The 21,797-nt window shown below is 45.1% G+C and overlaps 1 protein-coding gene across 2 annotated transcripts in view; it reads left to right on the plus strand.

The window, feature by feature from the left end:
* The window catches only part of LOC137374307 (cilia- and flagella-associated protein 44), a 283,090-nt gene that overhangs the window by 199,925 nt on the left and 61,368 nt on the right, over positions 1-21,797 (plus strand). For both annotated transcript variants that reach the window (XM_068040145.1, XM_068040146.1), the window contains exon 26: positions 18,275-18,478. In XM_068040145.1, the coding sequence (XP_067896246.1) occupies positions 18,275-18,478 (204 nt within the window). The remainder of the gene's footprint in view (positions 1-18,274; positions 18,479-21,797) is intronic.

The following is a 21,797-nucleotide window of genomic DNA, read 5'->3' on the forward strand; positions in this document are numbered from 1 at the left end:
CCACAGCACAGTTCCTGCTGGGCCTCTCTGTACCACAGCACAGTTCCTGATTGGATCGCACTGTCCCACAGCACAGATCCTGCTGGGTCTCACTGTCCCACAGCACAGTTCCTACTGGATCGCACTGTCCCACAGCACAGTTCCTACTGGGCCTCACTGACCTACAGCACAGATCCTGCTGGGTCTCACTGTCCCACAGCACAGTTCCTGCTGGGCCTCACTATACTACAGCACAGTTCCTGCTGGGCCCTCGCTGTCCCGCTGGGCCTTCATTGTCTCACAGCACAGTTCCTGCTGGATCTCACTATCCCACAACACAGTTGCTGCTTGATCTCACTATCCCACACCACAGTTCCTGCTGGACCCTCATTGTCCCACAGCACAGTTTCTGCTGGGCCCTCATTGTCCCACAGCACAGTTCCTGCTGGATCTCATTGTCCCACAGCACAGTTCCTGCTGGATCTCACTGTCCCACACCACAGTTTCTGCTGGACCCTCATTGTCCCACAGCACAGTTTCTGCTGGGCCCTCATTGTCGCACAGCACAGTTCCTGCTGGATCTCACTATCTCACAGCACAGTTCCTGCTGGATCTCACTGTCCCACACCACAGTTCCTGCTGGGCCCTCACTGACCCACAGCACAGTTCCTGCTGGGCTAAGTATACCACAACACAGTTCCTGCTGGACCCTCACTATCCCACAGGACGTCATGTGCATCATCAGAAGTGCTGTGTTTTTTCAGATGGGACTTTAAAGTGAGATCCTATCTCTCTGTTCAGAGTGATGTGGAAGGTTCTGTAGCATTATTTGAAGAACAGATGTCCGGAGCAACACTTATCCCTGAGTCAGTAGTTCCAAACAGTTTGTCATGTCATTGATCTCATTGCTGTTTCTGGGATTTTGACTGCTGTGTTTGCATACAAACTAACAGTGACCACATTTCAGAATTAATTCATTGGCTGTAAAGCTCTTTAGGATGCCCTGAAGCCATGAAAGACTATAAAGTGTCTGTATAATTTGTATTTCCTTGCTTGTCTCCAACTTCAATGCCTTCTTCTGAGCAAAGCCATCACTGTCTCCGACCCCCATTGGGCCTCCTGCTCGAGCCCCCATTGTCAACCCATCAAGTTCAAGGAGCACAAACGTACGAACATACATATTAGGAGCAAGAGTAGGCCTCTTGGCCCCTCGAGCCTTCTCCGCCATTCAATAAGATCATGGCTGATCTGATTGGAACCTCAACTCCACATTCCTGCCAACCCCCAATAACCTTTCACCCAATTGCTTATCAAGAATCTACCACCTCTGCCTTAAAAATATTCAAAGACTCTGCTTCCACCGCCTTTTGAGGAAGAAAGTTCCAAAGACTCTCAACCCTCAGAGAAAAAAAATTCTCCTCATCTCTGTCTTAAATGGGTGACCCTTTATTTTTAAACAGTGACCCCTAGTTCTAGATTCTCCCACAAGAGGAAACATCCTTTCCACATCCACCCTGTCAAGACCCCTAAGAATCTTATATGTTTCAATCAAGTTGCCTCTTACTCTTCTAAACTCCAGCGGATACAAGCCTAGCCTGTCCAACCTTTCCTCATAAGACAACCTACCCATTTGAGGTATTAGTCTGGTAAACCTTTTCTGAACTGCTTCCAATGCATTTACATCCTTACTTAAATAAGGAGACCAGTACTGTATACAGTACTCCAGATGTGGTCTCACCAATGCCCTGTATAACTGTAGCATACCCTCCCTACTTTTGTATTCAATTCCCCTTGCAATAAACGATAGCATTCTATTAGATTTCCTAATTACTTGCTGGACCTGCATACTAACCTTTTGTGATTCATGCACGAGGACACTCAGATCTGTCTGCATTTCAGAGCTCTACAATCTCTCACCATTTAGATAATATGCTTTTTTATTCTTCCTGCCAAAATGGACAATTTCACATTTTCTGACATTATACTCCATTTGCCAGATCTTTACCCAGTCACTATATCCCTTTGTAGCCTCCTTATGTCCTCTTTACAAGTTACTTTCCTACCTATCTTTGTGTCATCAGCAAATTTAGCAACCATACCTTCGGTCCCTTTATCCAAGTCATTTATATAAATTGTAAAAAGTTGAGGCCCCAGCACTGATCCCTGTGGCACGCCACTCGTTACATCTTGCCAAGCAGAAAATGTCCCAGTTATGCCTACTCTCTGTTTCCTGTTAGCGAGCCAATCTTCTATCCATGCCAAAATGCCACCCCTACACCATGAGCTTTTATTTTCTGCAGTAACCTTTGATGTGGCACCTTATCAAATGCCCTCTGGAAATCTAAGTACAGTACTGGTTCTCCTTTAAACACAACACTTTACTTCTTCAAAGTACTCCAATAAATTGGTTAAGCCCGATTTCCCTTTCACAAAGCCACGTTGATTCTGCCTTATTACCTTGAATTTTTCCAAATGCCCTGCTGTGACATCTTTAATAATAGCTTCTAACATTTTCCCTATGACAGATGTTAAGCTAACTGGCCTGTAGTTTCCTGCTTTCTGTCTCCCTCCCTTTTTGAATAAAGGAGTTATGCTGGCTATTTTCCAATCTAATGGAACTTTTCCCGGATCTAGTGAATTTTGGAAAATCAAAACCAATGCATCAACGATCTCACCAGCCACTTCGTGATGTCCACCAGGACCCGTGGACTTGTCAGCCCGCAGCTCCAACAATTTGTTCAGTACTACTTCCCTGCTGATAGTAATTTTCTTGAGTTCCTTCCTCCCTTCCATTTCCTGATTTACAGCTATTTCTGGGATGTTACTTGTATCCTCTATGTGAAGTCTGTTGCAAAAAACCTGTTCAATTCATCTGCCATCTCCTTATTTTCCATTATTAATTCCCCAGATTCACTTTCTAAAGGACCATCACTCACTTTGTTAACACTTTTTAAAATATCTATAGAAACTCTTACTATCTGTCTTCTTATTTCTTGCCAGCATTTTCTTGTACTCTAATTTTTCCTTCCTTATTAATCTTTTAGACGTTCTTTGATGCTTTTTATATTCTGTCCAATCTTGTGGCCTGCCACCCATCTTTGCACAATTATATGCTTTTTCTTTAATTTTGTTACTGTCTTTAACTTTTTTCGTGAAATACGGATGGTGGGTCCTCCCCTTGGAATTTTTCTTTTCTGTTGGAATGTATCTACTCTATGTATTCTGAAATAGCCCCTTAAAAGTCTGCCACTGCATCTCTATTCACCGATCCCTTAACATATTTTGCCAGTTCACTTTTGCTAGCTCTGCTTTCATGCCCTTATTTAAGTTTAAAATACTAGTCATAGACCCACTCTTCTCTCCCTTAAATTGAATTTAAAATTCAATCATATTATGATCATTGCTGCCTAGGGTACCTTCACTATGAGGTCATGAATTAATCCTATCTCCATCATACCAGGTCAAGTAGAGGGTCCTCTCTGGTTGGCTCCGGAACGTGCTGTTCTAAGAAACTATCCCGAAAACATTCTGTGAACTCCTCATCTAAGATACCTTTGCCGATCTGATTTTTCAATCTTTATAACAATTAAACTCCCCCATGATTATCGCTGTACCTTTCTGACAAGGACCCATTATTTCTTCCTTTATACCCTGTCCTACCAAGTGTTTACTGTTAAGGGGCCTGTACGCCACTCCTACAAGTGACTTCTTGCCTTTATCATTTCTCATCTCGACCCAAACTCCTTCTGCATCCTGGTTTCCTGAACTTGGGTCATCCCTCTCTATTGCGCTAATATCATCATTAATTAACAGAGCCACCCCTCCACCTTTTCCTAGCTTCCTGTCCTTCCTAAATGTCATGTACCCTTCAATATTCAGGTCCCAATCTATGCCATCCTGCAGCCATGTCTCTGTAATGGCTATCAGATTGTACTTGTTTATTTCTATTTGCGCTATCAGTTTATCTATTCTGTTTCGAAAGCTACGTGCATTCAGATACAGAGCCTTTAGTTTTGTCTTTTTACTATTTTTGTAACCTCTAGCCTTGTCTACTGATTTACTCTTCATTTTGGAATCACTGTTCTTCCTGTCATGGTCTGTTTATCTTTTCCCATATTAATACTTCCTGTCATGGTCTGTTTATCTTTTCCCTTTCTCTCTTGCCTTGTCTCTACTCTTTGATTTACCACATCTTCCCAAATTTCATCCCTTGCCTCCACTTTTAAAACCCTCTCTACTTCCCTAGCTATGCAACTCACTAGAACACCGGTCTCTGCATGTTTCAGGTGTAGACCGTCCCAACTGGAACCCACTTCTCCCACACCAGTTTTTGAGCCATGTATTAATTTCTCTAATCTTATCTGACCCACTCCAATGTGCATGTGGCTCAGGTAATAATCTAGAGATTATTACCTTTGAAGTTCTGCTTCTTAATTTGGCGCCTAGCTCCTCATACTGACTATACAGGACCTCCTTCCTTGTCCTGCCTATGTCATTGGTACCTATATGAACTATAACGGCTGGATCCTCTCTCTCCCACTCTGAGTTCCTCTCCAGCACTGAGCAGATGTCCTGAATCCTGGCACTGGACAGGGAACACAGCCATCTGGACTCTCGCTCTTTGCTGCAGAGAACAATGTCAATCCCCCTCACTCTATTGTCCCCTACTACCACTACTTTCCTTTTTGCTCCCCCCGCTTGAATGGCTTCCTGTACCATGGTGCCATGGTCAGTCTGTTCATCCAGCCCTCGCTGTTGTCCATACAAGCTGCAATAACCTCAAACTTGTTGCTCAATTGCAAGGGCTGAGGGTCCTCCACTCCTATCTTCCCCATCCCCTTACCTGCCTGACCCGCAGTCACACCCTCCAGTCCCTGACCACTGACCAAAACAGACAACCCTCTCCTAAGGGGTGAGTTCCTTCTGGAACAAAGTGTCCAGGTAACTTTCCCCCTCCATGATGAATCACAGTGTCTGCAGCTCGGCCTCCAGCTCAATGACTCTGAGCTGAAGCTCCTCAATTTGCAGACACTTACTACAGATGTGGTTGCCACGGATTGCCGTGGCATCCAGGAGCTCCCACATATTGCAGCTGTGACACATCACCTGTCCTGCCATCTTTATTGTGTTAATTTAATTTATTTTTAAAATTAATTTAGTGTTCCCCTCCTTACCAAACTCCCTCACTTACCAAACTTCCTCTTCTTCACACTCTGCACCCTCCAGCAGCATTCAGTGCAGACAAGCAGCACTGAGAGCCCCCTGAGAATATCTGGTCCTAGGCCCAACCATCTTCAGCTTCTTCATCAATGGCCATCCCTCCATCATAAGGTCAGAAGTGGGATGCTCGCTGAGGATTGCACAATGTTCATTACCATTTATGACTACTCAGATACTGAAGAAGTCCATGTCCATATGCAGCAAGACCTGGACAATATTCAGGCTTGGACTGATAAGTGGCAAGTAACATTGGTGCCACACAAGTGCCAGGCAATGACCATCTCAAACAAGAGAGATTCGAACCATTTCCCCTGGACATTCAATGGCATTACCATTGCTGAATTCCCCCACTATCAACACCTGGGAGTTACCATTGACCAGAAGCTGAAGTGGACCAGCCATATAAATCCTGTAGCTACAAGAACAGATCAGAGACTGGGAATTCTGTGGTGAGTAGTTCATCTTCCGACTCCCCAAAGCTTTCCCACCATCCACAAGGCACAAGTCAAGTGTGTGATGGAATACTCTTCATTTGCTTGGATGAGTACAGCTCCAACAACACTCAAGAAACTCGACGCCATCCAGGACAAAGCAGCCCACTTGTTTGGCATTCCATCCAGCAAGGCTAACATTCACTCTCTCCACCACTGCGCATAGTGGCAGCAGTTTGTACCACCTACAAAATGCACTGCAGCAACTCACCAAGGCTCCTTCGACATCACCTTCCAAACCTATGACCTCTACTACCTAGAAGGACAAGGGCACGATCTGCAAATTCCCCTCCAATCAACACACCATCCTGACTTGAAACTATATCGCCATTCCTTCACTGTGACTGGGTCAAAATCCTGGAACTCCCTTCCTAACAGCACTGTGGGTGTACCTACACCACATGGACTGCAGCGGTTCAAGAAGGCGGCTCACCATCACCTTCTCAAGGGTAATTAGGGATGGGCAACAGATGCTGCCTGAGCCAGCAATGCTCAAATCCCATGAAAGAATTTTTAAAAAGCACTGCCAGCTCGGCCATCCCTCAGTAAATATGGCCCGACTGTGTCAAGCCCTTTTCCTGTGCTCAAAACTGCATATCACTCTCGGATCATCATGGAGGACAGTTAAATTCACACTCCTTCCCTCCACCTTCTTTAATTCTTGTTCCCAGCTCTCTCCATCCTTATCTCCAACAACAAGGAGTGGAAGACGAATTCCTGGAATGTATATGAGATGGTTTTCTAGAACAGTATGTTTAGAAACCAACTAGAGAAGGGCTATTTTATATCTAGTATTGTTCAATGAGAAAGGGATAATTAATAATCTTGTTGTAAAGGAGCCTATAGGAAGAATGATCATAATATGATGAAATTTTACATTTAAGTTTGAAAGTGATGTCGTTCAATCTGAAACTAGGGTCTTAAATCTAAACAAAGAAAACTACGAAGGGGCAAATTGGCTGTGGTAGATTGGGAAACTACATTAAAAGTTACGACGGTAGTCATGCAATGGCTAGCATTTAAAGAATTACTACATGGTTTTACAACAAATGTACATTCCTTTGAGGCAAAAAAACCCAACAGAAAAAGTGATCCAACCGTGGCTAACAAGAGAGGTTAAAGATTTTAGATCAAAGGACGAGGCTTATAAAATTCCCAAAAAACAGTAAGCCTGAGAATTGTGAGCATTTTAGAATTCAGCAAAGGAGGACCAAGAAACTGATAAAGAAAGGGAATATAGAATATGAAAGTAAACTAGTGCAGCTAAACACGTGGCTGAACAGCTGGTGTAGAAGGGAGGGTTTCAGATATCTGGACCATTGGGATCTCTTCAGGGACAGATGGGACCTGTACAAGAAGGACGGGTTGCATCTAAACTGGAGGGGCACAAATATCCTGGCTGCGGGGTTTGCTAGCGTCACTCGGGAGGGTTTAAACTAGTGTGGCAGGGGGGTGGGAACCAGAGCAGTAGGACAGCAAGTGAAATAAATAAGGGGAACGAGTAAATAAGGCCAGTAAGACTAAGAGGAAGAGCAGGCAGGGAGATGTTGAGGAGAACAGCGGGACTGGTGGTCTGAAGTGCATTTGTTTCAATGCAAGAAGTATAACAGGTAAGGCAGATGAATTTAGAGCTTGGATTAGTACTTGGAACTATGATGTTGCTATTACAGAGACTTGGTTGAGGGAAGGACAGGATTGGCAGCTAAATGTTCCAGGATTTAGAAGCTTCAGGGGGGATAGAGAGGGATGTAAAAGGGGTGGGGGAGTTGCATTACTGGTTAAGGAGAATATCACAGCTGTGCTATGGGAGGACACCTCAGAGGGGTCATGCAGCGAGGCAATATGGGTGGAGCTCAGGAATAGGAAGGGTGCAGTCACGATGTTGGAGGTTTACTACAGGCCTCCCAACAGCCAGCGGGAGGTAGAGGAGCAGATATGTAGACATATTTTGGAAAGATGTAAAGGTAACAGGGTTGTAGTGGTGGGTGATTTTAACTTCCCCTATATTGACTGGGACTCACTTAGTGCTAGGGGCTTGGATGGGGCAGAATTTGTAAGGAGCATCCAGGAGGGCTTCTTGAAACAATACGTAGATAGTCCAACTAGGGATGGGGCCGTACTGGACCTGGTATTGGGGAATGAGCCCGGCCAGGTGGTCGAAGTTTCAGTAGGGGAGCATTTCGGGAACAGTGACCATAATTCCATAAGTTTTAAGGTACTTGTGGATAAGGATAAGAGTAGTCCTCGGGTGAAGGTGCTAAATTTGGGGAAGGCTAATTATAACAATATTAGGCAGGAACTGAAGAATTTAGATTGGGGGCGGCTGTTTGAGGGTAAATCAACATCTGACATGTGGGAGTCTTTCAAAAGTCAGTTGATTAGAATCCAGGACCAGCATGTTCCTGTGAGGAAGAAGGATAAGTTTGGCATATTTCGGGAACCTTGGATAACGCGGGATATTGTGAGCCTCATCAAAAAGAAAAAGGAAGCATTCATAAGGGCTGGAAGGCTAGGAACAGATGAATCCCTTGAGGAATATAAAGACAGTAGGAAGGAACTTAAGCAAGGAGTCAGGAGTGCTAAAAGGGGTTATGAGAAGCCATTGGCCAACAGGATTAAGGAAAATCCCAAGGCTTTTTATACGTATATAAAGAGCAAGAGGGTAACCAGGGAAAGGGTTGGCCCACTCAAGGACAGAGAAGGGAATCTATGTGTGGAGCCAGAGGAAATGGGCAAGGTACTAAATGAGTACTTTGCATCAGTATTCACCAAGGAGAAGGACTTGGTAGATGATGAGCCTAGGGAAGGGAGTGTAGATAGTCTCAGTCATCTCATTATCAAAAAGGAGGAGGTGTTGGGTGTCTTGCAAAGCATTAAGGTAGATAAGTCCCCAGGACCTGATGGGATCTACCCCAGAATACTGAGGGAGGCATGGGAAGAAATTGCTGGGGCCTTGACAGAAATCTTTGCATCCTCATTGGCTACAGGTGAGGTCCCAGAGGACTGGAGAATAGCCAATGTTGCTCCTTTGTTTAAGAAGGGTAGCAAGGATAATCCAGGAAATTATAGGCCGGTGAGCCTTACGTCAGTGGTAGGGAAATTATTAGAGAGGATTCTTTGGGACAGGATTTACTCCCATTTGGAAACAAATGGACTTATTAGCGTGAGGCAGCATGGTTTTGTGAAGGGGAGGTCGTGTCTCACTAATTTGATTGAGTTTTTTGAGGAAGTGACAAAGATGATTGATGAAGGCAGGGCAGTGGATGTTATCTATATGGACTTCAGTAAAGCCTTTGACAAGGTCCCTCATGGCAGACTGATACAAAAGTTGAGGTCACATGGGATCAGAGGGAAGCTGGCAAGATGGATACAGAACTGGCTCGGTCATAGAAGACAGAGGGTATCAGTGGAAGGGTGCTTTTCTGAATGGAGGGATGTGACTAGTGGTGTTCCGCAGGGATCAGTGCTGGGACCTTTTCTGTTTGTAGTATATATAAATGATTTGGAGGAAAATGTAGCTGGTCTGATTAGTAAGTTTGCGGACGACACAAAGGTTGGTGGAGTTGCGGACAGTGATGAGGATTGTCAGAGGATACAGCAGGATATAGATCGGTTGGAGACTTGGGCGGAGAAATGGCAGATGGAGTTTAATTCGGACAAATGTGAGGTAATGCATAATGGAAGGTCTAATGCAGGTGGGAAGTATTCAGTAAATGGCAGAACCCTTAGGAGTATTGACAGTCAGAGAGATCTGGGCGTACAGGTCCACAGGTCACTGAAAGTGGCAACGAAGGTGGATAAGGTAGTCAAGAAGGCATACGGCATGCTTGCCTTCATCGGTCGGGGCATAGAGTATAAAAATAGGCAAGTCATGCTGCAGCTGTACAGAACTTTAGTTAGGCCACACTTAGAATATTGCGTGCAATTCTGGTCGCCACACTACCAGAAAGACGTGGAGGCTTTGGCGAGGGTACAGAGGAGGTTTACCAGGATGTTGCCTGGTCTGGAGGGCATTAGCTATGAAGAGAGGTTGGATAAACTCGGATTGTTTTCACTGGAACGATGGAGGTGGAGGGGCGACATGATAGAGGTTTACAAAGTTATAAGTGGCATGGACAGAGTGGATAGTCAGAAGCTTTTTCCCAGGGTGGAAGAGTCAGTTACTAGGGGACATAGATTTAAGGTGAGAGGGGCAAAGTTTAGAGGGGATGTGCGAGGCAAGTTCTTTACACAGAGGGTGGTGAGTGCCTGGAACATGTTGCCGGGGGAGGTGGTGGAAGCAGGTACCATAGAGACGTTTAAGAGGCATCTTGACAAAGACATGAATAGGATAGGAATAGAGGGATACGGACCCCGGAAGTGCAGAAGGTTTTAGTTTAGGCAGGCATCAAGATCGGTGCAGTCTTGGAGGGCCGAATGGCCTGTTCCTGTGCTGTACTGTTCTTTGTTCTTTGTAGTGAGAAACATAAAACGGACTGTTAAAGCTTCTATAGGTAAGTGAAAAGGAAAAGGTTAGCAAAGACAAATGTGGCAGAGACAAGAGAATTTAAAATGGGGAACAAGGAAATGGCAGAGGAACTAAACAAATACTTTGGGGGGATTTTATGCAGTCCACCACAGTGTGTGGTGTTATAATGAGGCGAGAATTGTTTTTTTGGATTCCTGATGGCGGGATATTTTAGGGGAATTAGGTCATCGATGAACCCTGCATTCCAGGGTTCCCCCAGCGCAGTGGCGAATTGTAGCTTTACATTCATTTACATGCCATGAATACTCATTACCCTATGCAAAGTTAGGAATTAGTCCTACCTGCCAGATTAACTGAACGGTAAGCGATATTCCCATGCCCAGTTCACGAATGTTTCAAAGTGGCGTGCGACAGTTGGATTCGTGCATTTGAGTCTCAGGCCTATGCTCTTCTCTTTTCTCGCTCAGCTGCTAATCTCATGCCAGCACTGGAATGGATGTTTGTCTCCAGGCCTGGCACCAGCAAGGATGAATCATCTCAGGGGATGGCAGCCACAGCATGGGTGGGGGTTGCATGGAAGAGCGGGGGAGGGTAGATGGGCAGGACAAGATGGAGGTTCGGGTCCATGGAGGAGCAGGGGAGTGTAGTCAGGGAGGGAAGGGTGGGGTCTTGGGTGATTGGAGGAGCAGGAGAGGGAGTCATAGAGTTATACAGCACAGAAACAGGCCCTTTGGCCCATCGTGTCCTTAACGGTCATCAAGCACCTATCTATTCTAATGCCATTTTCCAGCACTTAGTCCATAGCCTTGTATTGACCCCTCCACTAAGGGAGGAGGCAGTATTCAGGGTTTTTAGTTGAGTGTGTAGAGGAGCAGGGCAGAGTCCAGGGTGTGTAGTGGCTGATTTTGATGTGGCTCGCTGTGTGTGGTTGCAGGGAGTGGTGGGTTGATATGTTCCTCCCTGAAAACTGATAGCCATGAGAGGCCTAAAAGGAGGGAGTCTGTTGTCGTCAGAGTCCTGTGTGTCCATATCAGGGTACTGGCTTGCAGAACATACGGTCACAGTCACAGGAGGCAATTATATCAGGTGGGGGTGGGGGGGAAGGTTGAGTCTTAGGGCTGGGTATTCGAGCTCAGCATAGGGAGGGGATTGGGAATCTGTAACTATATCAAGGTGGATTATAGCAGGTTCAAGGGTAAGAGTCAGCAGTTGGATGGTGACAGGAGTGGGGACACGGGGGAGGGATGGCATGTATCAATTGATGATGAGCCGGTCCATGGAAATGGGGGGACATTTTATGGGGAAGGGTGAAGGTTAAGTTGAGTGGGTCAAGAGTGATGGGTGCAGGCTGGAAGGTGGCATGAGGACGTTGGAAGGTGGGCAAACCTGCCTGGTATCGCAGACACAACATTTTGTGGAAGAAGAATGCAAACCACGTGTCCAGTCAAGGAATACAAGTCGATTGGGAGGAGACAAATGATGGTGGGTGGTATCTCCTGCTGCATGCATATGTAAGGCACATAACAACGATCTGCTCATGACTTTCATGGTTCTGCTGAATGGCAGAAGAAGGACAGTTTTACAACACTTCTAATCTCAACAATTGAAAAGCTGCAAAGACATGAGTCTCATACACACAATTTGTTCTCTAACACATGAACAATTGCAGAGGGAGAGACTGAGGAGGGATCTTAGTGATCAACGGATGATGCCTCAACAGGGAGCAGAAGGCAGCACAAAAGGGTGAGGCTGCTCAGAATGAAGCCATCCAGGAAAGACATTATCAAAGACAGGCACTGGCGTGTCATTGCATCCTCAGGATAAGGACACATTACCTTCAGATGTCCAAGAGGCAATGCTAGAGAAGCATGAGGGTGTGACTTGATGTGTAGGATCCTGCAGCATTACCAGCAGCAGCTTGTTTTCCTTGGCAACCCAATGCTACTTACCCTCAAGGTTACTATTACTCAATTTCTTTCCAACAGGATCAACGGGAGACATATGTGGCATTTCACAGTCTGCAACCCACAGGTGCATCAAAGAGGTGACTAATGCCTTTTTTGACATGCCAATGATTTCATCTACTTATTTGTAGACAAGGACAGCCAGGCAGCAAGGTCTACGGCCTTCGTTGCCATCACTGGCTTCCCTAAAGTGCAAGGGGTTATCGACTGTACTTGTGACCAATAGAACTCCCTGGGACCAGCCTGCTGCATTTGTGAATCACTCTTTAAACATGCAAGTGGTTTGCAACCACTGGAGAAAAATCATGCATGTTCGCACACGTTTCCCAGGGAGCTGTCATGACTCCTACATTTTGAGGAACTCTCAGCTGCCAGCAGTTTTCGAGGAACCAGCCGAAGTGGACGGCTGGATCCTGGGTGGCAAGGGTTTACCCCCTTTGTACATGGTTCATGACACCAGTGCATCATCCGCAAAGCGCTGCTGAAGAGAGGTACAATATTGCTCATGCATCCACTGGAGCCATCATTGGCATGCTGAAAAAGTCATTCCATTGCCTTGACTGGTCTGGAGGGGCTCTTCAGTATGCAACACAAAGGGTGTCATAAATAATCATTGTCTGCTGTGCCTTGCACAACCTTGCAATTAGACGCAGCAACATTCTGCAGGCAGAGGATCAAGAGGAACACCCATCCTCCTCAGATAAGGATGACTATGAAAAGGGTGAGGAGGAGGACAACAGTGACAATGATGCCGTCATCGATATGAGGGCCGTGGAGAGACATGCAAGGGACATCAGAGAGAACCTCATTTGTGCACGTTTCAGCCAACCATAAGTCACATCATCAAGGAACAAGGAGAAACATAACAATTCCCCACAGAAATTCCCTTTTGTGTGAGGTCTTATTCATCTCTGCAAACTTAATGAAGCGTGGCTGCCCTTTGATGTGATTGACATTTGAAATCATCACGGACTACGATGAATGCGACTGCACACCACTGCAAGCAGTGTTATGACCATAGAAAACAAAAGTAAGGCATGACAATATTGGAAAAAGTTATTAATCATCAATAGGAAAGCAGCCATCGTTGACGAGTGCAGGCGAAAATTCAAAGGAGATATGGATACTGACCAATTCCGGAGATGCTTTGCAAACATCATGCATTCCTGACGTAGGCCTCCAAAAAGTTTCTTTGTATCCATCTGTAATCAAGCAAAACATTTCTGAATGGATCAAATTTTGAAAGAAATAAAAATGATTTAATATATCTTTGCATTCATGAACATTTCTACATCACCTGTGCCACCTTCATGCTCAAAACTGTTTCAGTTTTCTTTTCCTGCCACTATGTCCAGGTGCAATCCTGACATTAGCAGCTGAGATGGAGTCAGTCTGCTCAGTGCACTGACCCATTGTTGTGGATGACTGTGGCGGGTGCCCTCTGGAGGAATGGGGTCTTGATATCTCCATTCTATTAGGAGTGTGCAACACTGCTTCTTGAGTATCCTCCATGTGCTCGCCCGCTGGAGGTAAGCGGGTCAGTGTTGGGAGGGAGGACAAGATGCTGTTTATCCTGGGGATGTCCTGAGACGAAGGCCCTGGGGCAGCTGGCACGTGCTTATCCTCCATCAGGGTGCGTGATGGCACCTGCCTGTCTCCCTGAGGTGAAGGAGCACCCATAAGGAGGTCCAGGTTCCTCGTCCCCCTCTTGCTTAGACTTTGCTGCATGGAGCCTATGGCAACAGTGATGAAGTGCAGGTCAGAGCACATATGGCTCGAGTGCTGAACCAAACTCCCACAGAGCTCTCCAAACTCTTGACTGAGGTAGCCATACACTTATGTGCCTGCGACATGGCAGACATCATGACTTGCATGGACTTCTCCATGGTACACACAAAACTAAGCATGACCTCAGGCATCTCCGACATATTTTCCCCAAGCCTTTGCTGCACATCCAGCAGACTTCTCGTAGTGACAAACAGAGGATCACCCTAAGTGTGGGGTTGAGCAGAGGCCTGGTCCCCAGCAGTCCCCTGATTGTCAGGGAACCCAGCTAGCAAATTCTCCCTCAGCTGCTGGGACGTATCTGTGTCATGCATACCACCTTATGACCCAGATTCTAATATTAAACCCTCCCATTGCAGATCGGGTGGATGTATCTGTCCTGGCGGAGGTGGAAGAAGAGGCAGGAGATGATGCACCCTCTGGGGCATTGGCTTCATCTTCCTCCCCCGAGGAGGATTCTTGGGCCATGCGGTGTTCTGCGACTCAACTGCGGGCACCTGCAATAGAGACACTAACAGAGGCACAGTCAGCATGGACTTCATGAGTTCACACAATTTCCCACCCCACCACCATACCTCTCCCACATCATTCCCTGTCCTTTTCAAGTTCATCTCATTCATGGAAACTACCCCGTGCTCCTTTGAACCCATTCCCATTCAACTGCTGACCATTCAACTTCCCTTCCTGCCTCACGTTATGGTAAACAGTTCCCTGTTTTCAGGCATGCACTCCTCCCTTCGAAAGCCACTATTATCAGCCCACATCCTCAAAAACCCACCATTTTCCCCTCTGTCCTCACTAACTATTACCCCATCGCCAATCTCTGTTTCTTCTCCAGAGTCCTTAAATGTGTTGTCATTTCCCAGATCTGTGTCCATCTTTTCATCAACTCCAATCAAATTTCTGTGGCTCATAGAGCACCAAAACAGCCCGAGTCAAAGTCACCAATACCGTTCTCTCTGACATTTGACCATCATACATTCTCTTAATGACCACCTGACCAATTTGTGTAGGACACCTCTCGAGCATTTGTAAGGGTAGAGCAGCTTAAGCATTTTCATTAAGCATTATTGTCTTAATTGACAACTCAGGATGGGAAATAAATATTCCAGGGTATACAATATTTCGGAGAGACAGACAGAATGGCAAAGGAGGAGGGGTACCTCTGATAGTAAAGGATGACATGAGGGCATTAATAGGAAGGAATGTGGTCTCAGAAGGTCATGAAGTAGAATCAGTTTGGGTGGAAACTAAGAATAGCAGGAGTCAGAAAACACTGGTGGGAGTAGTTTCCAGGCTCCCTAACAGTAGTTATGTTATTGGACAGAACTTTAAACGGGAAATTATTGGAACATGTAAAAAGGTAATTGTGGGGGACTTTAATCTGCATATATACTGGGACAATCAAATTGGCATCAGTGGTCTAGAAGATGAGTTTGTAGAAAGTTTTCGTGACTTTTTTGGAGCAATACATTGTTGAACTGACTAGGGATAAAGCTATCTTCGATCTCGCACTGTGTAATGAAGCAGGGCTAATAAGCAATGTAATTGTAAAAGATTCACTGATCAAAATACCATTGAATTTCATGTTAAGTTTGAAAGTGACACATTTCAATCACAAACAAGAATCCTAAACTTAAAGCCAATTATGAAGGTATGAGGGGAGAACTGGCTAAGGTTAATTGGCTGGAAGGTATGGTGGTAAATAAACAGTGGGAAACATTTAAAGAAACAATTCAAATGGTTCAACAAAAGTACATTCTGTTCAAAAACAAAAACTCGGCAAGAAAGACCCATCCCTGGCTCACTCAGGAAGTTAAGGAGAGTATTAGACTAAAAACATAGTAGCTGGTCTGAGGATTGGCAGCATTTTAGAAACTAGCAAAGAGCCACCAAAAAGTTGATAAAAAGGGAAAAAATAGAATATGAGAGTAAACTAACAAGCAATATAAAAACAGATTATAAGAGCTTTTATAAGCACATAAAAAGGAAGAGAGTAGCCAAAGTAGACGTTGGTCCCTTAGAGACAGAAAAAGGAGAAATCATCATGGGAAATGAGGAAATGGCAGAGGCATTGAACAAATATTTTGTGTCTGTCTTCATAGTAGAAGACACTAGTTCCATACCAGAAATAGGTAGTAACCTAGGGGTTAAAAAAGAGCGAGAAAATTAAGGATATTAATATCAGCCGAGAAAAAGTATTGGAGAACCTTGAGGGACCAGGACCAGATGGCTAACATCCTACATCCTAGGGTTCTAAAAGAGATAGCTGAAGAGAGAGTGGATGCACTAGCTATGATTTTCCAGAATTTCTTAGATTCAGGTATGGTCCCATCAGATTGTAGGTTGGCAAATGTTACACTGCTTTTCATGAAGGGAGGTAGAGAGAAAACAGGGAACTACAGGCCAGTTAGCCTAACATCAGTCATTGGGAAGATGCTGGAAACTATTATGAAAGAAGTCTTAACATTGCACTTGGAAAAGCACAGTATGATTAGAACAAGTCAGCATGGTTTTACTAAAGGGAAATCCTGATTGACAAATTATTAGAGTTTTTTGAGGATGTAACCAGTAGGGTAGATAAAGGGGAACCAGTAGATGTAGTATACCTGGATTTTCAAAAGGCATTCAATAATGTGCCACATAAAAGATTAATAGGCAAGATGAGGGCTCATGGTGTTGTGGGTAATATATTAGCGTGGATAGAGGATTGGTTAACAGACAGGAAGCAGAGAGTGGGCATAAATGGGGCATTTTCAAGTTGGCAGGCAGTGAATAGTGGAGTGCTGCAAGGATCAGTGCTGTGGCCTCAGCTATTTACACTTTATATTAATGACTTGAATGAAGAGACATAGTTTGCTGTTGATACAGAGCTCGGTGGAAAGGTAAGCTGCGGGGAGGACGTAGAGAGGCTGCAAAGAGATATAGACAGGTATAGGGAAGTGTAAAGTTGTTCACTGGTCGTAAAAATAGAAAAGCAGAATATTTTTATAAGGTGTGAAACCGGTAAGTGCTAATGTTCAGAGAGACTTGGTGGTACTCGTACAGGGAACACACAAAGTTAACATGCAGGTGCAGCGGGCTATTAGGAAGGCAAATGGCATGTTGGCCTTTATTGCAAAGGGGATTGGAGTACAGGAATAAAGAAGTCTTACTAAAACTGTACAGGGCTTTGGTGGGACCGCACCTGGAATACTGTGTGCAGTTTTGGTCTGCACATTTAAGAAAGAATATACTTGTACTCGAGGCAGTACAGCAAAGATTTACTAAATTGGTCCCTGGTATGACGGGGTTGTAGAAGCTGAGAGATTGTTTCTACTGATCAGAGTATCTAGAAAGCGGGGACACAGTCTCAGGATAAGGGAGCAATCATTCAGGACTGAGATGAGAAATTACTTCACTCATCGGATTGTGAATCTTTGGAATTCTCTACCCCAGAGGGTTGTGGATGCTCAACCACTGAATACATTTAAGGCTGGGATAGATAGATTTTTGGTCTCACCGGGAATCAAGGGATATGGGGAGCAGGCAGGAAAGTGGAATTGAAGGCCAAGATCAGCCATGATGGTATTGAATGCTGGAGTTCGATGGGCCATATGGTCTACTTCTGCTCCTACTTGTGTTCTTATGCTAGCTTCACTCTGTAACTGGCCTTTAAGTGGAGACTCTTAGAACACCACGGCCTGTCTTTATGTAATATTGGTGCATATTTCTAAAATAGTTTTGAGGCTTCAATGAACAATGAGAAATGGTAAATAGCAAGTGCTGGAAAATACTCAGCCGGTCAAGCAACATCTGTGGTCAGAGGAACCCAGAGGTAACATTCTTGGTCAGTAAGCTTTCATCAGAACTGGATGATTGGAGATTAAAGCTATGTGATAGTTTCATTTTTTATACCTTGTTCTACCTCTCATTTTGATTATTTTACCTCAGTGTTTCAGTGCTTTTGTTGGTTCTCATTACTTCTAGACAACAAAAGACAAAGTCCTGTCTCAGAAGTAGAATGTGATGCAGGAAGAGTCAGAGTGGGTCTAGGTCCAGGCAAGAAGCTTCCTGCTGTGGTGTCTTAGATATTTTCCCCCTTGTATGAGGAGTTTGAATACTTGAAAGCATTGAGAAGTCTCTGAGTACAGTGAACAACCAGCCGCAAAGATCTGTTGTATTAAAATTAATCCTTTGAAAATAATAGAAATTGTGTATTGAAAATGTAATGAGTCCCAAAAGAATGTGATTTCCAAAGACAAGATTGTCAGTTGATGAAGGGAGAAGATTCAGTATCCAGAGTACTGAATCGCTGGAATCCTTGAATAGGAAGTATGGCCGATTTCCTGCAGTTAACAGATTTAATCTTTAATCTCTCTCTACAGATAAATGAATTGATAAAGAACTTTGATGCAGAGCTTCGGGTTATTTGCCACCAGAAATGTAAGCTGGACATCGCTATGAAGATGGCTGACCTACGGCATGTTACACTTTTTGAAGAGGTTCTTCTCTTGAAAGATTTCGAAAAGAGTGAGGACATTTTGCAGCAACGTGTCAACCAACGCATTACTGAACGACTGGAAACACAAGTGAGCAACCGATTTGTTTCCCCATTGGTCTTGTGGTTAATAAAGATATTCGAAAATGAATTACCATAATTGTTGAACTTTTTGTTGAACTTTTTTTCATTTTATCTCTATAGCTAAAAGGTGGTGACCAGCAACAGTCATATAGATCTCATGCTGCAATGTTATCTAAAGGGTACGTTGTAGAAGTACAGAAGGAGGATATTCAACCCATCCTGCCTATGCTGGCAATCTAAAAGAACTATCCTTAGACTCATTCAGTTGTCCTTTCCACATTTGTTCCATTGAGCCTGTACTGCTAACCACTTGGTACCATTCCCTTGCCCTTTCATACACATGAATGTTGTTACATTTATAAAAGGGGACTGGATACAGTAAGCAAGCCAATCTAAGTAAAGGGATGGAGGGAAGTGATGGAGACAAAACTACGCAAATGATAGCTCCTTTCATATGGCCTAACAGTGTCTGGTAGCAATAATTTCCTAACCCCACCACTGGAGAATATGACCGAACAGTTCCTTACCACAATAGACCACACACCATCTCTCAGCACAAAGGAAAGAAGCAGAATTGGTGAGAAGAGAAAAAGAGGTATGCAAGCAGAGGCATCTGTCAAAGTGCTTTGAAAAGAGAAAAGAAACTCTCAATTACTCATAGGATGATGAGCACATTGCTGTACTTCGAACTTTTTACAGGCAGGGAATTTCTGTAAATTACACATGTTCTGAATGCATAGCTATGATTGAAAAGTCTCTGTTACATGTTGTTGGATAAAAATATTGTGAAATGTGTATATTTTGATGTTTCCATTTTGCCTAAACAGTTTTTTGGAAGTGAGAAATTATAGTTACTGAAAGAAATGATGATTAGAAACAGAAAGCTGAGAGCAGCGATGAATGGTTGTTTCTCGGGCAGAGGGAAGTTACGATGGGTCCCCCAGGGGTTGGTATTAAATCGCTGCTGTTTTTGATATGTATTAATAATGTGGACTTGGGTACACAGCGCATAATTTCAAACTGTGCAAATGACACAAATCTTGGGAAACAAAGAAAACAAGCAGCAGATTTCAGGAGCACAGACGAACTGCTGAAATCGGCAGAAACATAACTTGAAATTTAACAAATGCAAAGTGATGCACTTCGGAAGTAAAAGGAAAGGCAGTATAAATTAAATGGTACAATTTTATATTCTTTAATACATCGAAAGCAGCCTTACCCTCTCTGATACTTCCTGACCATCCATCACCCTCTCTCATACATCCTGACCGCCCTCACACTCTTAGATAACTCCTGACCATCACTAACCCTCTCTGATCCATCCTAACCGCCCCTTACCCTCTCTGCTACATCCTGACCGACCCTTACCCTCTCTGCTACATCCTGACCGACCCTTACCCTCTCTGATACATCCTGACTTGTCCTTTACCCTCACTGATACATCCTGACCGCCCCTGACCCACTCTGTAAAATCCTGACTGACCCTGACCCTCTTTGATACATCCTGACTGTCCCTTACCCTCACTGTGCATCCTGACCATCCGTTACCCTCTCTCATATATCCTGACCATCCCTTACCTTCTCTTATGCATCCTAACTGTCCCTTAACGTCTTTGACACATCCTGACTGACCCTTACCCTCTCTGCTACGTCTTGACCGACCCTTACCCTCTCTGATACATCCTGACCGACCCTTACCCTCTCTGCTACATCCTGACCGACCCTTACCCTCTCTGCTACGTCCTGACCGACCCTTACCCTCTCTGCTACATCCTGACTGACCCTTACCCTCTCTGCTACGTCCTGACCGACCCTTACCCTCTCTGATACATCCTGACCGACCCTTACCCTCTCTGCTACATCCTGACCAACCCTTACCCTCTCTGCTACATCCTGACTGTCCCTGACCCTCTCTGCTACATCCTGACCGACCCTTACCCTCTCTGCTACATCCTGACTGTCCCTTACCCTCTCTGCTACATCCTGACCGACCCTTACCCTCTCTGCTACATCCTGACCGACCCCTACCCTCTCTGCTACATCCTGACCGATCCTTACCCTCTCTGATACATCCTGACTGTCCCTTACCCTCTCTGCTACATCCTGACCGACCCTTACCCTCTCTGCTACATCCTGACCGACCCCTACCCTCTCTGCTACATCCTGACTGTCCCTTACCCTCTCTGCTACATCCTGACAGATCCTTACCCTCTCTGCTACATCCTGACCAATCCTTACCCTCTCTGATACATCCTGACTGTCCCTTACCCTCTCTGATACATCCTGACTGTCCCTTACCCTCTCTGATACATCCTGACCGATCCTTACCCTCTCTGATACATCCTGACTGTCCCTTACCCTCTCTGCTACATCCTGACCGATCCTTACCCTCTCTGATACATCCTGACCGATCCTTACCCTCTCTGCTACATCCTGACCGATCCTTACCCTCTCTGATACATCCTGACCGATCCTTATCCTCTCTGCTACATCCTGACCGATCCTTACCCTCTCTGATACATCCTGACCAACCGTTACCCTCTTTGATACATCCTGACTGTCCCTTACCCTCTCTGCTACATCCTGACAGAGCCTCACCCTCTTTGATACATCCTGACCGACCCTTACCCTCTCTGCTACATCCTGACAGATCCTTACCCTCTCTGCTACATCCTGACAGATCCTTACCCTCTCTGCTACATCCTGACTGTCCCTTACCCTCTCTGCTACATCCTGACCGACCCTTACCCTCTCTGATACATCCTGACTTGTCCCTTACCCTCTCTGATACATCCTGACTGCCCCTTACCCTCTCTGCAAAATCCTGACCGACCCTTACTCTCTCTGCTACATCCTGACTGTCCCTTACCCTCACTGTGCATCCTGACTGTCCCTTAACGTCTTTGACACATCCTGACTGTCCCTTACCCTCTCTGCTACATCCGGACCGACCCTTACCCTCTCTGATACATCCTGGCTGTCCCTTACCCTCTCTGCTACATCCTGACCGATCCTTACCCTCTCTGCTACATCCTGACTGTCCCTTACCCTCTCTGCTACATCCTGACCGACCCTTACCTTCTCTGATACATCCTGACCGACCCTTACCCTCTTTGATACATCCTGACTGTCCCTTACCCTCTCTGCTACATCCTGACTGACCCTTACCCTCTCTGCTACATCCTGACTGTCCCTTACCCTCTCTGCTACATCCTGACTGACCCTTACCCTCTCTGATACATCCTGACCGACCCTTACCCTCTCTGCTACATCCTGACTGACCCTTACCCTCTCTGATACATCCTGACCGACCCTTACCCTCTCTG

Source organism: Heterodontus francisci, chromosome 10 (genome assembly GCF_036365525.1).
Source record: "Heterodontus francisci isolate sHetFra1 chromosome 10, sHetFra1.hap1, whole genome shotgun sequence".
NCBI lineage: Eukaryota > Metazoa > Chordata > Chondrichthyes > Heterodontiformes > Heterodontidae > Heterodontus > Heterodontus francisci.